This window comes from Panthera onca, chromosome C1 (assembly GCF_046562875.1).
Source record: "Panthera onca isolate mPanOnc1 chromosome C1, mPanOnc1 haplotype 2, whole genome shotgun sequence".
Taxonomy (NCBI): domain Eukaryota; kingdom Metazoa; phylum Chordata; class Mammalia; order Carnivora; family Felidae; genus Panthera; species Panthera onca.
The window spans coordinates 188,373,106-188,387,192 of NC_138346.1; the positions used below are offsets into that span (position 1 = coordinate 188,373,106).

Consider the following 14,087-nt stretch of genomic DNA (forward strand, 5'->3'; position numbering starts at 1 on the left):
CACAACCCCTCCAGTAACCCTCAGTTTGTTCTCCATATTTATGAGTCTCTTCTGTTTTGTCCCCCTCCCTGTTATATTATTTTTGTTTTCCTTCCCTTATGTTCATCTGTTTTGTCTCTTAAAGACCTCATATGAGTGAAGTCATATGATTTTTGTCTTTCTCTGACTGATTTCACTTAGCATAAGACCCTCCAGTTCCATCCACGTGGTTGCAATGGCAAGATTTCATTCTTTTTGATTGCCGAGTAATACTCCATTGTGTGTGTGTGTGTGTGTGTGTGTGTGTGTGTGTGTGTATACATTTTCTTTATCCATTCATCCATTGATGGACATTTGGGCTCTTTCCATACTTTGGCTATTGTTGATAGTGCTGCTATAAACATAGGGGTGCATGTGTCCCTTCAAAACAGCACACCTGTATCCCGTGGATAAATACCTAGTAGTGCAATTGCTGGGTCGTAGGGTAGTTCTATTTTTAGTTTTTTGAGGACCCTCCATACTGTTTTCCAGAGTGGCTGCACCAGCTTGCATTCCCATTTTTGGTTCCATTCTGAATTTCTGATCAAGTGGCCAGACTAAGAGAAAAGCTTTGGGGCTGAAAGGGAAATTTTAAACTGCTAGAATTAAAGAAAGTTGAGTTACCTCAATAGAATTTAGGAGTTGGAAAACGGCATTGAAATATAGGAAGTCAACATTTAAAGAGCAACTCACAAATATGTTAGAAATTAACTCCTATATTACATATAGCTTGAACAAAGACTAACAAATAAACCAGCTATGCCAATGAGTGAAATTAAGAAAGCTCTCTGCTCCTCCCCACTCGACAGATGGCCACATTTCCTGGTACAGTGCCAGCTGCATCCTCCAGATATGGTGGTGATGGTTAGAGTAAACAAATGTGGCCCTACCCTATTGTGCACCTGGTCACCAGGGCTGCTTTTAACTATGGCAAAGTGGATACTGTCAACATCAATGCCCCTTCATTGACCTCAACTACATGGTCTACACGTTCCACTATGATTCCACCCATGGCAAATTTCATGGCGCAATCAAGGCTGAGAATGGGAAACTTGTCATCAGTGGAAAGCCCATCACCATCTTCTTTTTTAAAAAAATCTTAATGTTTATTTTATTTTTGAGAGATAGAGGGAGAGAGAGAGACAGAGCATGAGTGGGAGAGGGGCAGAGAGAGAGAGAGAGAGAGAGTGGGAAACATAAAATCCAAAGCAGGCTCCAGGCTCTGAGCTATCAGCACAGAGCCTGATGTGGGGCTCAAACCCACAAACTGTGAGATCAAGTCCTGAGCTGAAGTTGGACATTTAACTGACTGAGCCACCCAGGCATCCGCAATCTCCATCATCTAGGAGCAAGATCCCGCCAACATCAAATAGGGTGATGTTGGTGCTGAGTATGTTGTGGAGTCCACTGGGGTCTTCACCACCCTGGAGAAGGCTGGGGCTCACTTGAAGGGTGGGGTCAAGAGGGTCATCACCTCTGCCCCTTCTCCTGATGACCCCATGTTTGTGATGGGCATGAACCATGAGAAGGTCGACAATTCCCTCAAGATTGTCAGCAATGCCTCCTCCACCACAAATCACTTGGCCTTTCTGGCCAAGGTCATCCATGATGACGTTAGGCATTGTGGAGGGACTTATGATCATAGTCCATGCCATCACTGCCCTTTGGAAGACCACGGACAGCCCCTCTGGGAAGCTGTGGTGTGATGGCCGTGGGCTGCCCAGAACATCATCCCTACTTCTACTGGTGCCACCAAGGCTGCAGGCAATGTCATCCCAGCTGAGTGAAAGCTCACTGGCATGGCCTTCTATGTCCCTACCCATAATGCATCAGTTGTGGATCTGACCTGCCACCTGGAGAAAGCTGCCAAATATGACAATATCAAGAAGGTGGTGAAGCAGGTATTGGAGGGTCCCCTCAAGGGCATTCAGGGCTACACTGAGGACCAGCTTGTCTCCTGCAACTTTAACAGTGACACCCACTCTTCCATCTTCGATGCTGGGGCTGGCATTGCTCTTAGTGACGAATTTGTCAAGCTCATTTCCTGGTATGACAATGAATTTGGCTACACCAACTGGGTGGCAGACCTTAGGGTCCACATGGCCTCCAAGGAGTAAGAGCCTCCTGGACCACCAGTCCCAGCGAGAGCAAGAGGAAGGACTGTTGGGGAGTCATTGCCCCAATGCATCCCTTAACACACTGAGAATCATTTGACCTCCACAGTTTCTATCCTAGGCCTCCTGAAGAAGGGGAGGGACTTGGGGAACCCTACCTTGTCATTACCATCAATAACATATACTATACCCAGCCAAAAAAGGAAAAAGAAATTAAGAAATCAGTGGATTGATAAAACTCTCTGTCTCCCCAATAGCCTTAACCTCTCTTTCAATCTATCCCTTATATAGCAATCAGAGTGGTCCTTCTAAACCACAATCTCATCATATCATGTAGTCCAAACACTTCAATATGGCTTGTGAGCTAGCTTACCCTTCCAGCCTCTTTCTCTTGCCCTCCCTCTACCCCCAAGCATTTTGCTCCAGGCAAAATGAGCTTTTTTTCACTTCCTGAAATAAGTCATCCTCTACACTTATTCCTTCCTTGCAACTCCTTTCCCTTATCTTCCTCTTCCAGACCTTCCTTTCCCTAATATTCTCTTTTAGCCATCCATCCCAAATACCTCTCACTCAGCTCGAATAGCTTTCTTTGAGGAAGGCTTTCTTGAGTTCCCCAGACCAGATGAGGTGTCTCTGCTATGCACTATCACAGCATCCTAAGCCTCCCTTTGTATACCACTTATCATCGAGTCTATGTACAAGGATATTTGTTACATCATTATTTGTAACAGCAAAAATATCTAAAAAGCATTTCACATAAATTATAATATATTTGTGTTACAGAATGCCACACAACTGTTTACAATAATATTATGGAACTAAAAATCGATAACAGAAAGATAGCTGGAAAATCCTCAAATATTTGGAGATTACTAAATAATACATGTCAAAGAAGAAGTCTTGAGAGAAGTTTTAAAAATATTATGAATTATAAATTTTTTACATGAAAATGAAAATACAACTTACAAAATTTGTGAGAGGAAACAAAAGCTGTGCTTAGAGGGAAACTTAACAGCATTAAATGCAAATATTATAAAAGAAAAGATCAAAAATCAATAATTTAAGCTTCCATGTTAGGAAACTAGAGAAAGAAGATCAATATAATCCTGAAGAAAGCAGAAGAAGTAACAAAAATCAGAGCAGAAAGTCGTGAAATTGAACACAGGAAAACAATAGAGAAATACAATGAAACTGGTTCTTTGAAAAGATCAATGAAATTGGCAAATCGTTAGCCAGGCTAATCAAGAAACAAAGAAGGCACAATTTACTAACGTCAGAAATGAAAGAGGAACCATCACAACTGATCCTATGGACATTAAAAGGACAATAAAGGAATATTTTGAACAATTCTATGCCTACACATTTTTAAAAAAATTTTTGTTTTAATGTTTTTATTTATTTTTGAGACAGAGAGAGACAGAGCATGAGCAGGGGAGGGGCAGAGAAAGAGGGAGACACAGAATCCCAAGCAGGCTCCAGGCTCCGAGCTGTCAGCACAGAGCCTGACGCGCGGCTCGAACCCACGGACTGTGAGATCATGACCTGAGCTGAAGTTGGATGCTTAACTGACTGAGCCACCCAGGCACCCCTCTATGCCTACACATCTGATAACTTGTATGACATGGACTGATTCATTGAAAGACACAATCTAACAGCTCTTACACAAGGAGAAATAGATATTCTGAATAGGCCTATACTTATTAAAGAAATTAAATCAATATTTAATAACTTTCCAAAAACAGAGCAGTAAGCCCGGGTGATTTCACTGGTGAATTCAACCAAACATTTATTTCTATTTATTTATTTATTAAAAAAAATTTTTTTTAACATTTATTCAGTTTTTGAGAGACAGAGAGAGACAGAGCATAAAAGGGGGAGGGGCAGAGAGGGAGGGAGACACAGAATCCGAAGCAGGCCCCGGTCTCTGAACTGACAGCGTAGAGCCTGACGCGGGTTCAAAGTCACGGACCGCGAGGTCATGACCTGAGCCGAAGTCGGATACTTAACCAACGGAGCCGCCCAGGTGCCCCATCAACCAAACGTTTAAAGAAGAAATAATGTTGGGGCACCTGGGTGGCTCCATCTGTTAAGCTCCTGACTCTTGATTTTGGCCCACGTGATGATCTTACAGTTTGTGATATTGAGCCCCGCGTCAGGCTCTGCTCTGACAGTGTGGAGCCTGCTTGAGATTCTCTCTCTCTCTCCTCTCTCTGCCCCCCATCCCTGCTCACACTTGCACTTTCTCGCTCTCAAAAAATAAATAAGTAAACATTTTTAAAAAGGAGGAGGAGGAGGAGGAGGAAAAGGAATGATAGCAATTCTTTACAATCTCTTCCAGAAAAAGCAAAGAAGAGGGGACACTTACTCAATTCTATGACACCAGCATCACCCTAATACCAAAACCAGATCTAGACCTTACAGGAAACAAAAGCTGTGGACCAGTGTCTTCCATGAACATGTCCAAGGTCCTTTATGTGGCTTGTTAGGTCCAGCAGGACCCAGGTCAAGCTTACCTTTCTCGCCTCCTTTTCTTGCTACTTCCCTCATCCCCAAACATTTTGTTCTGGCAAAAATGAACATTTCTCACTTTACTGAAGATGATGATGGCAATAGTAACAAAAATAACATAAAATATTGCAAGAATAGTAACAGCACCTTTTTTTTTTAAATTTTTTTTTTTAACATTTATTTTTGAGACAGAGAGAGACAGAGCATGAACATGGGAGGGGCAGAGAGAGAGGGAGACACAGAATCTGAAACAGGCTCCAGGCTCTGAGCGGTCAGCACAGAGCCTGACATGGGGCTCGAACCCACGGACCATGAGATCATGACCTGAGCCAAAGTCGGCTGCTTAACCGACTGAGCCACCCAGGCGCCCCAACAGCACCTTTTTAGTAGTGGCTGGTAATGTGTCAGCTTGGCTAGGCATGACCTCCGTGTATGTTTCTATTAGAGTGGGCTACAAGATGTATAGTTTACTGGTGCAGGGAATGGAGGGCGGAAGTGAAGCACTTTGGATTTTACACTTGGAAAGTCGGACCAAGTGCTTTTGTAGCTCATCCCCATCACCAGGTATCTGCTGCTCACCTCTGCATGAGGCAACAGCCAGGCCTGCAACTTCTCCACCTTCCCTCGGGTCCTCCTTCACCTTCCCCAGCTCCTGGGCCAGGTGTCCGTTTAGGTCCTTGATGAGGGGGCCATCTTCTCCTGCAGGACGCCTACTTTATCAGGTTGGGAGGTAGGGAGAACTGACATGGGTTCATCCTGTGCTCATAGGTTTAGCTTGACATTGCTCTCCCTCCTGTGGTACCCATCTTCACTTCCTGAGTGGACTTCAAGCTCCAGCATAAGACGAATGAAGACAGCCTTACAGGCTGTGTAGCCCTGCTCACAACTGCATGAGAGACCAAACCCCTGGGGCGCCGGGGTGGCTCAGTCAGTTGAGCTTCTGACTCTTGATTTCTGAGCAGGTCATGATCCCAGGGTTGTGGGATCAAGGCCCCCATAGGACTCTGTGCTGAATGTGGAAACTGCATGAGATCCTCTCTTTCTCCCTTTGCCCCTCTCCCCAGCTTGTGCGTGCTCTCTCTCTTAAAAAAAAAAAAAAAAAAAAAAAAAAGAGCAAATCCCCATACCAAATCTCTTACTAAACATATATTTCTCCTACTAGTTCTATTCTGATTGAACCTGGACTGATACAAGTGCTTACTATGTGCCATATACTGATAATATAAGCCAACCAACCACTTATAACTCATTCAATCCACACAATGATCTTATGAAGTTGGTACAGACAGGCACTGAAAAGATAAACTTGTCTAAGATTTTGTAGCTCTTAAGTGGCTAAAAGGTTGCCCATGTAATATTGTTAGGTGAAAAAGGCAAATTCCAAAGCAATATAATTTAAATGGCTCAACTTATGTTAACAAAATAAGAACAACAAAAAATATGCGCATATGCATAGAAAAAATCTGATCACTTGAAGTGGTTACTGCCAAAGAACAGAAATCTGAAGGATTTATGCTTTTTATTTTATATAGCTCTTTAATAATTTAATTTCATATAAGTAGTTATAATTACAATTGTACTTGCTAGAATTTATTCCAAGGAAGTAGTAAAGGATGTGCACAAAAATTTGACTACAAGGATAAAATATTGTATCGTTTATTATAGCAAGAAGCTGGGAAAAATGTAAATATCCAGCATTAACGGATTAAATTCATTATGATACATTGTGAAAATAATGTTCTAGAAGATTTAAAAGAAGATAAATAGAACAGTGAAAAAAGTAGGTTATAATCTAAATATCTAAATTGGACTTGCTTCCCTCCAGGTTTTGAAACAATGTATACTATATTATTCTTTTTGTAGAGAAGAATTTCCCTACCCTACAGTATTCCATTTTCTTATAGCTAGCTTAAATATTACTTCAACATATTTCATCTCAGCCAGTCTTCACAGGAGATGCATACAGCTGGTATTACTAATCCCACTTTAGACACAAAAAACCTAGTTTCGGGAAAGTTAAATAGCCGTTTTCCTTGTTCAATTCTTGAATTACATCTTTTGTCCCTTTTTAAAAAATGTTTTTCTTTGAGTTATTTTTTAATTGTGTTATTTTACTTATAGTTGACACACAATATTACATGAGTTTTAGGTGTACAACATAGCAACATAGTGAGTCAACAAGTTTATACATTATGCTGTTCTCACCAAAAGTGTAGCGACAGTCTGTCATCATACAATGCGATCACAATACCATTGACTATATTCCTTATGCTGCTTTATTCCTATGATTTATCCATCCCATAACTGGAAGCCTTTATCTCCCACACCCCTTCACCCATTTTGCCCATGTCCCTACCCCCTTTCCCTCTGGCAATCCTCAATTTGTTCTCTGTATTTATAGGTCCAATTTTGCTTTTTGTTTGTTCATTTGTTTTTTTTTAGATTTCACATATGAGTGAAGTCATATGGTATTTCTCTTTCTCAGTCTGATTTATTTCACTTAGCATAATACACTCCAGGTCCATCCAATTTGTTGCAAATGGCACGATCGGATCCTTTTTTATGACTGCATAATATTCCGTTATGTATGGTACACACACACATCACATCACATCCTCCTTACCCATTTGTCTACTAATGGGCATGTAGGTTGCTTCCATATCTTGGCTATTATAAATAATGCTGCAATAAACATAGGAATGTGTGTATCTTTTCAAATTAATGTTTTTTCATTTTCTTTGGGTAAATACCCAGTAGTAGAATTATTGGATCATATGATAGTTTTATTTTTAATTGTTTCAGGAACCTCCATACTGTCTTCCACAGTGGCGGCACCAATTTACATTCCTACCAACAGTGTATGAGGGTTCCTTCATATTGTGTTTCTTTAAAAACTTCATAGAGTTGTTTTACAATCTATTATTCATAATTCTAGCTGCTGGAATTCTTGGGGGTTACAACTCTGGTGTTTGTTGTTTCTACCGACTATCATTTATGGTAGCCAGCTTCCTTGTGTTATTTGCTGATTTTTCATTGTAAGCTTTCATTTGACTAAACTTAATATATGGGAATCTTTAGGGGCGCCTGGGTGGCTCAGTCAGTTAAGTGTCCGACTTTGGCTCAGGTCAGGATCTCACCGTCCGTGGGTTCGAGCCCCGCGTCGGGCTCTGTGCTGACAGCTCAGAGCCCGGAGCCTGCTTCAGATTCTGTGTCTCCCTCTCTCTCTGACCCTCCCCCGTTCATGCTCTGTCTCTCTCTGTCTCAAAAATAAATAAACATTAAAAAAAAAAATTAAAAACAAATGTGGGAATCTTTAATATCTAAATTGGGATTGTTTTCCTCCAGAGATAATTTGGGAAAGCCAGGGGGCTGCCTGTTTGGGAACCCTTCAGCTCCTTCAAGCTTCCCAGCTTTAATATTAGAATCTCTAGTTCACCTCTTCCCCCTTGGGGCAAACTTCCTCAGCTCCTTCTCTCAAACCTGGGGCTGATATTATTATTTGCCCCCTGACTTAGAAGCTTGTTTGCCCCGTTCATCATTTTTGTTGTAGCTTATTGTATGTTTGCTCTTAGCACTTTCTCTTGCTTTATTGTGGGCAACACTTAAAAGGTATACTTACTATAGTTTATTCAGGATCTAGGTGTATTACAACAGGATGGTCTGCCGTCCTGTTGGCTGTAGCAGTGAGACATGTATTGTTCTGCTGTACTTCCCTGAGTGAGCTCATTATTCATTCATACGTTCATTCATTTACTTACTTACACATTATTCATTCACTAAGTATTTACTGAGTACCTTTTAGTGCCAGGGCTGATGTTAGAGCTTTTAGCTAAAGCTGAAAATAAATTTCTGAGCTTCATTATATATGTGAATGTCTGCATGTCTTTTCAGTGGCTAAAACCATATTTTTCTTAAAGCATACGTGGTTCACTCTTCAGTGCCATAGAAATAAGAAGCATCAGTTACTGAAGTTTAGGGCATCCAGGAAGATCATTTAAGTAAGAATTCCAATAGTAATCATAATAATTTTAGAAAAAAATGAAAGCTCCTCTTTGGTGACAGATTACTGATGATTAAGAGGTCTGTAAAGTACTTGGAATTTCTTTCAAGGAAATCAGGTGATAAATACAAAAATCAATTTCCTTTAGTTTGCAGTTTATGCCAATCATGTTAGAATTGGAAAAGCAAAGCCCAGAGTATCATATTTCATAGGTAATCTAGTCAGTCATTCAAGAAAATTTACTCGTGCACCCCGTGCACCTGGCTCTGAGCAACGAGAAATAACCCCTGCCCTTAAGAGTCTGACACTCTTTTGTGAAAGGCAAACAGGAAAAACAATTCGAATACAGTGTAACGAGTGCTATATACAAGAAGTTGTGTAATGTAGTTCACTTCAGTGGGAACACAGAGGAAATACATCCATAAACTGACATTCCTGCTAAACTCAATCAGGTTGGCCCATGGGAAACTGACATCTTTGCTCCTCTTACCTCTTCTGTTGTTCCTCCTCATATAGTTGCTTTGTCTTAGCTTCATTTTCTAGTGCTTCCTTTATCCTTTCCTCTAGTTGCTTCTGTCCCGAAATACAAGTGTCTGTGAGATAGACTTTATGAGCATGTTCTAATTTCTGCTGCAGATCCAAAATCTTGAAGGAAAAATTTCACAAATAAAACATTAAGCATGACCTTTTTTTTTTCCAATCAGGGAAGTGCTGGATGAGTAACTAGCAAACATAGTGCTAACAAACAAATCTGATCTAAAGCAGAGAATGTGGCTAGATTTAATTTTAAAATAAGTTACCTAAGTTTGACACTACATGATACATTCACGTAGTTTAATGTATGTTTGGGTAAACGAAGCTATGCAGTGAAAACTCCTTCCCATCTTTATCCTGTCTTCCTGCCACTTTTCCTCCACTAAATACACAATTCCTGGTATTAGTTTCTTACGTACCCTTCCAGGGATTTATTTATGCCTATATAAATAAATACTATTATACAGTTCTCCTTCATATACAGATTTTTTACACAAATGATGTCATACCATATATACTTATGCAGCTTGCTTTTTGTAAATAAAAATACACTTGGTGATTTTTCCATATTATATGTTTATGTAGAATCGCCCTCTCTTTTACAGCTGCATATATAAGGATATAACTTATTTAAGTAGACCCCTACTGATGGACAATTAAATTGATTCCAATCTTTTGCTATTACCAACAAATCAATCTCTAGAATACATTACGAGATGTGGGTTTGCTAGGGCAAAGATTACTATTATTTGTTTGTTTAATAGATAATGCCAAGCTGGCTCCATAGGTATTAGGCCAATTTACACTTCCAACAGCAATGTAGGATTGTGTCTAGTTTCTCCATAGTGTGACTAGATTCAGGATAAGATCTTAAAACGAAGTAGTAGTCTCTTACAAATCGAGTTCTGTTAGCGTATCACCTCGCACCAGTAATATGCTCTTTAATGCACTGGTAGGACTAACAATAAGATTTATGAATTTGAAAGAGAGATGTATAATTTTATTTTAGAATTTACATGTTAGATTAAAAGCTTCATTAAAACTTTTTTTATTAGATAAGTCTCCTTTTAATTTGTTTACATATTTTTATGAACCTTTGTGTCACCCTAAGTTGTGACTGGTACATAGTAGGTGCTCAATAAATATCTGCTGAATGAGTAGTTCTTAGCAGAATAGCTGTTGTCTCCTGAATGTATTCCTGATATAAAAATGCATTCTTTATGACGGTTTGGCACCACAGTCCCCACAAACACTCGTGAACGCCAGTGCACGGCAGCCCCCTTTTTAAGAGCAGGGCTTTGTGCACCAGCCCTAGGTCCTGGCAGAGCCCACAAACTATAGGAGAGGTGAAGATGCAGAAATGCAGAATGATTCGAGGGCAATGGCAGTGGGCGGCCAGTCATCCGCGACCAGTTCAAGTTCCTTTGAGCTGCCCCTGTTTAGTCCTACAAAGGGAAAATGCTTCCTTAAAGATATTCACTCTTAATTCCACAGAGGCAAATATCACCACCCCATTGGCTTCTCTATCAGGGACATATGCAGACTTTTGAACCTGTCACCCAGTTAAGAAAAGAACATTTCCAATACTTTTAAAGTCTACTCTGGGACCTTGTCAATTATCCCCCTTCCCTCCTCACTTGAGAAAACCAATTATCTTGAGTTTTGGGTTAATCATTTCCTTGCTTTTTCTTTAATATATAATCTGTGTAACGTGGCTTTTACTTTACATAATTTGGACCTCTGAATCAATGAAATCATACCGTGTTTTTGGTGATTTTTTAAAATGTTTGTTTATTTATTTATTTATTTATTTATTTATTTATTTATTTAGAGAGAATACGAGCAAGAGAGGGGCAGAGAGAGAATCCGAAGCAGTCTCCACACTGCCAGTGCAGAGACCGATATGGGGCTCGAACTCACAAACTGTGAGATAATGACCTCAGCCAAAATCAAGAGTCGGACGCTTAACCAGCCGAGCCACCCAGGTGCCCCTGATTTTTTATTCAATATATATTGAACTACAGCATGTACCTGTAATTCATTTATTTTCACTGTTGTATGCTATTGTGTAAATATACAGTTTATTTATTTGATATTATGTCAGGGGACGTTTGGGTTGCTTCCAATTTTCTGCTATTTGGAACAATATTTCTATAAAACTGATTGTATTCCTGTCTCCTGATACCTCTGTGCAGTATAATACTTTTTCTAGTATTTATGCCCAGTAGTAGAAGCATTGGGTTGTATGATACACACGTCTTTAACCTAACTAGATGCAAATGCCAATCGCTTTCCAAAGTGTTTATGCTAATTTACTCTTCCAACTGCAGTCAATATATGAGTCCCTGTTGCACAAAATCCTCACCAGTATTTAGTACTGTCTAAATTTAGAGTTTTTTACTAATCTGTATCAGTTTTACCAACTACTTCTTGCTTTTAAGTTTATTTATTTTGAAAGAGGGAGAGCATGAGCAGGGGAGGGTCATGAGAGAGGGAGAGAGAGAGAATCCCAAGCAGGCTCTGCATTGTCAGCACAGAGCCTGATCTGGGGCTGACTTCCATGAACTGTGAAATCATGACCGGAGCCAAGATCAAGAGTCGGATGCTTAACTGAGCCACCCTGACCGCCCCAGCCAACTACTTTTTTAATGGAGTACCAACATACATAAAGTGCACATATCTTGAAGCATACTGAATGAAGTTACTTATATAACCACTTCCCACGCTAAGATAAAGAATGCGCCCAGCACCATGGAAGAGTCCCTCTCATCCTCTCCCAGTTAATAACCCTCATAAAGACAACCAACATCCTCTGACCGTAGCTTATTTTGTCATTCTTTTTTTCTTAAATAATTTATTTATTTTTTAATTTACATCCAAGTTAGTTAGTATATATAATGCAACGATTTCAGGAGTAGATTCCTTAATGCCCCTACCTATTTAGCCCATTGCCCGCCCCCCCAACCCCTCCAGCAATCCTTTGTTTGTTCTCAATGTTTGAGGCTCTTATGTTTTGTCCCCCTCCCTGTTTTTATATTATTTTTGCTTCCCTTCCCTTATGTTCATCTGTTTAGTTTTGTCTCTTCTTGAACCTCTTATAAATGAAATTACATAGTATGAAGTCTTTTGTTCTGGTTTCTTTAGCTCAGAATTAGGCTTTTGAGCATAATTAAGATTGCTGTCATCTGCTTTTTGATGTTTGTTTCATATTTATACTGTTGGATTACATTATTTATTTATTTAAGGATTTATTTTTTACGTGAGATTTGACTCAAACCCACAGATCAAAATATGCAACTGTTGCGTACTACTGCCACCTGGTGTTAGCGAATCTAAAATGCAGGGGCATTATTTCAAAATGGTTCATTTCACAACACGAATCCACCCCCAAATTATAAAATAAAAACCAGAGAGAGAGACAATCCAAATGAGAGGAGAGTAAGTCTTTTAAAAGTTGAAAGTATAAAACAAAAGTCATATGGTTTCAGTCAGTTACTTTAAGTTCATGCTATAGCTTTACAGACTCTTACCTTTTCAAGTTCATGCAGTTTAAAGAAACATGAGATTTACTGGAACTGCAGGAGCAGGTGAAGTCAAAAGAGAGGAAAGCATGGAAGAGCAAAGAAAAACCCTGGAATTCTATAAGTGTGCATCAGGGAATCCTTAGGGAAACAGCATTTTAGTACTGGTATCCAGCGTATGGTACTTACTAAGCATGAGGATAATTACCTTTTCCTCTGCATCAGCGACTTTTGATTTCTCTTGAGCCAGCTTTTCCTTCAGGTTGTCCTGTGATTTAATGCTCTGATCCTGTTTAAGTACCTCCAGCTCCAGTTCCCTGATTTTCTGCTGACCGTGCTTCCATTCTGCCGTGAGTGAAGAGCACATCTTTGTACCCTCTAATAACTTCTGCTGGGCCTGCTTTAGTTCAATTTTGATCTAGAGGAGGAGAATAAACAAGAGTGATAGAAATAAGCGTGGAAAGAACATGAACATGAGCCAGAATAAGCACTTTTCCAAGCAGTGCAGTCTCCTAAGAGCTGACAAATAACCAATGTCACATGGATGATTAACTCCCCAGAACTGTCTTGTGTCAGTAAGGTTTGCCAGATGGCCGCTGGACAGAGGAATTTTCCTAATGTTTCTACACATGCGTGGTCTAAACATTTTCCATCCTTTTTTAAAAGTCTACTGCAAGCTGGCTTTCATTCCCACCCCTCCATGAAACTATTTATGCTGGGGCACTACTGATGTCCCCACTGCCAAAATGAACCCAGTGGACAACTGACCTCTTAGGTAGCATTCACTCCCTCTGTCTCAGAAAATTATCATGAGGGGCGCCTGGGTGGCGCAGTCGGTTAAGCGTCCGACTTCAGCCAGGTCACGATCTCGCGGTCCGTGAGTTCGAGCCCCGCGTCAGGCTCTGGGCTGATGGCTCGGAGCCTGGAGCCTGTTTCCGATTCTGTGTCTCCCTCTCTCTCTGCCCCTCCCCCGTTCATGCTCTGTCTTTCTCTGTCCCAAAAATAAATTAAAAACGTTGAAAAAAAATTAAAAAAAAAAAAAAAGAAAGAAAATTATCATGGAGTCTGTGATACCAAACTCTCCTGGTTTGCTTGCATCTCTTTGCAGTTCCTTCCCCATCTCTTGTGTAGACCCTTCTAATGCTGCCCAGCTTCTAAATACCACTGGACTCTCCTAGGCTTTGAGAGTCGATCATTCTTTCCCTAGTTCACTGTCACAATCTGAAATACCATCTGTGTGCCTGGAACTGCCCAAATAAAACTCCCTGATTCTGTCCATATCAAAAATGATTTTTCTCTCTCAGTCTTCCTGATTTCAATAAATGATGCCTCCATCCAAGGTTTTGTTCAGGCCAGTAGTCTCAAAGTAACCCTGAGTCTTCCTTTCCCATC

The 14,087-nt window shown here is 40.3% G+C and overlaps 1 protein-coding gene across 10 annotated transcripts in view; it reads right to left on the reverse strand.

Annotated features, from left to right (window-relative positions):
• The window catches only part of CCDC30 (coiled-coil domain containing 30), a 124,265-nt gene that overhangs the window by 32,486 nt on the left and 77,692 nt on the right, over window positions 1-14,087 (reverse strand). For all 10 annotated transcript variants that reach the window (XM_078452005.2, XM_078452006.2, XM_078452003.2 and 7 more), the window contains 2 exons: window positions 12,904-13,113; window positions 9,131-9,285 (listed from right to left, as the gene is read on the reverse strand). In XM_078452005.2, the coding sequence (XP_078308131.2) occupies window positions 9,131-9,285; window positions 12,904-13,113 (365 nt within the window). The remainder of the gene's footprint in view (window positions 1-9,130; window positions 9,286-12,903; window positions 13,114-14,087) is intronic.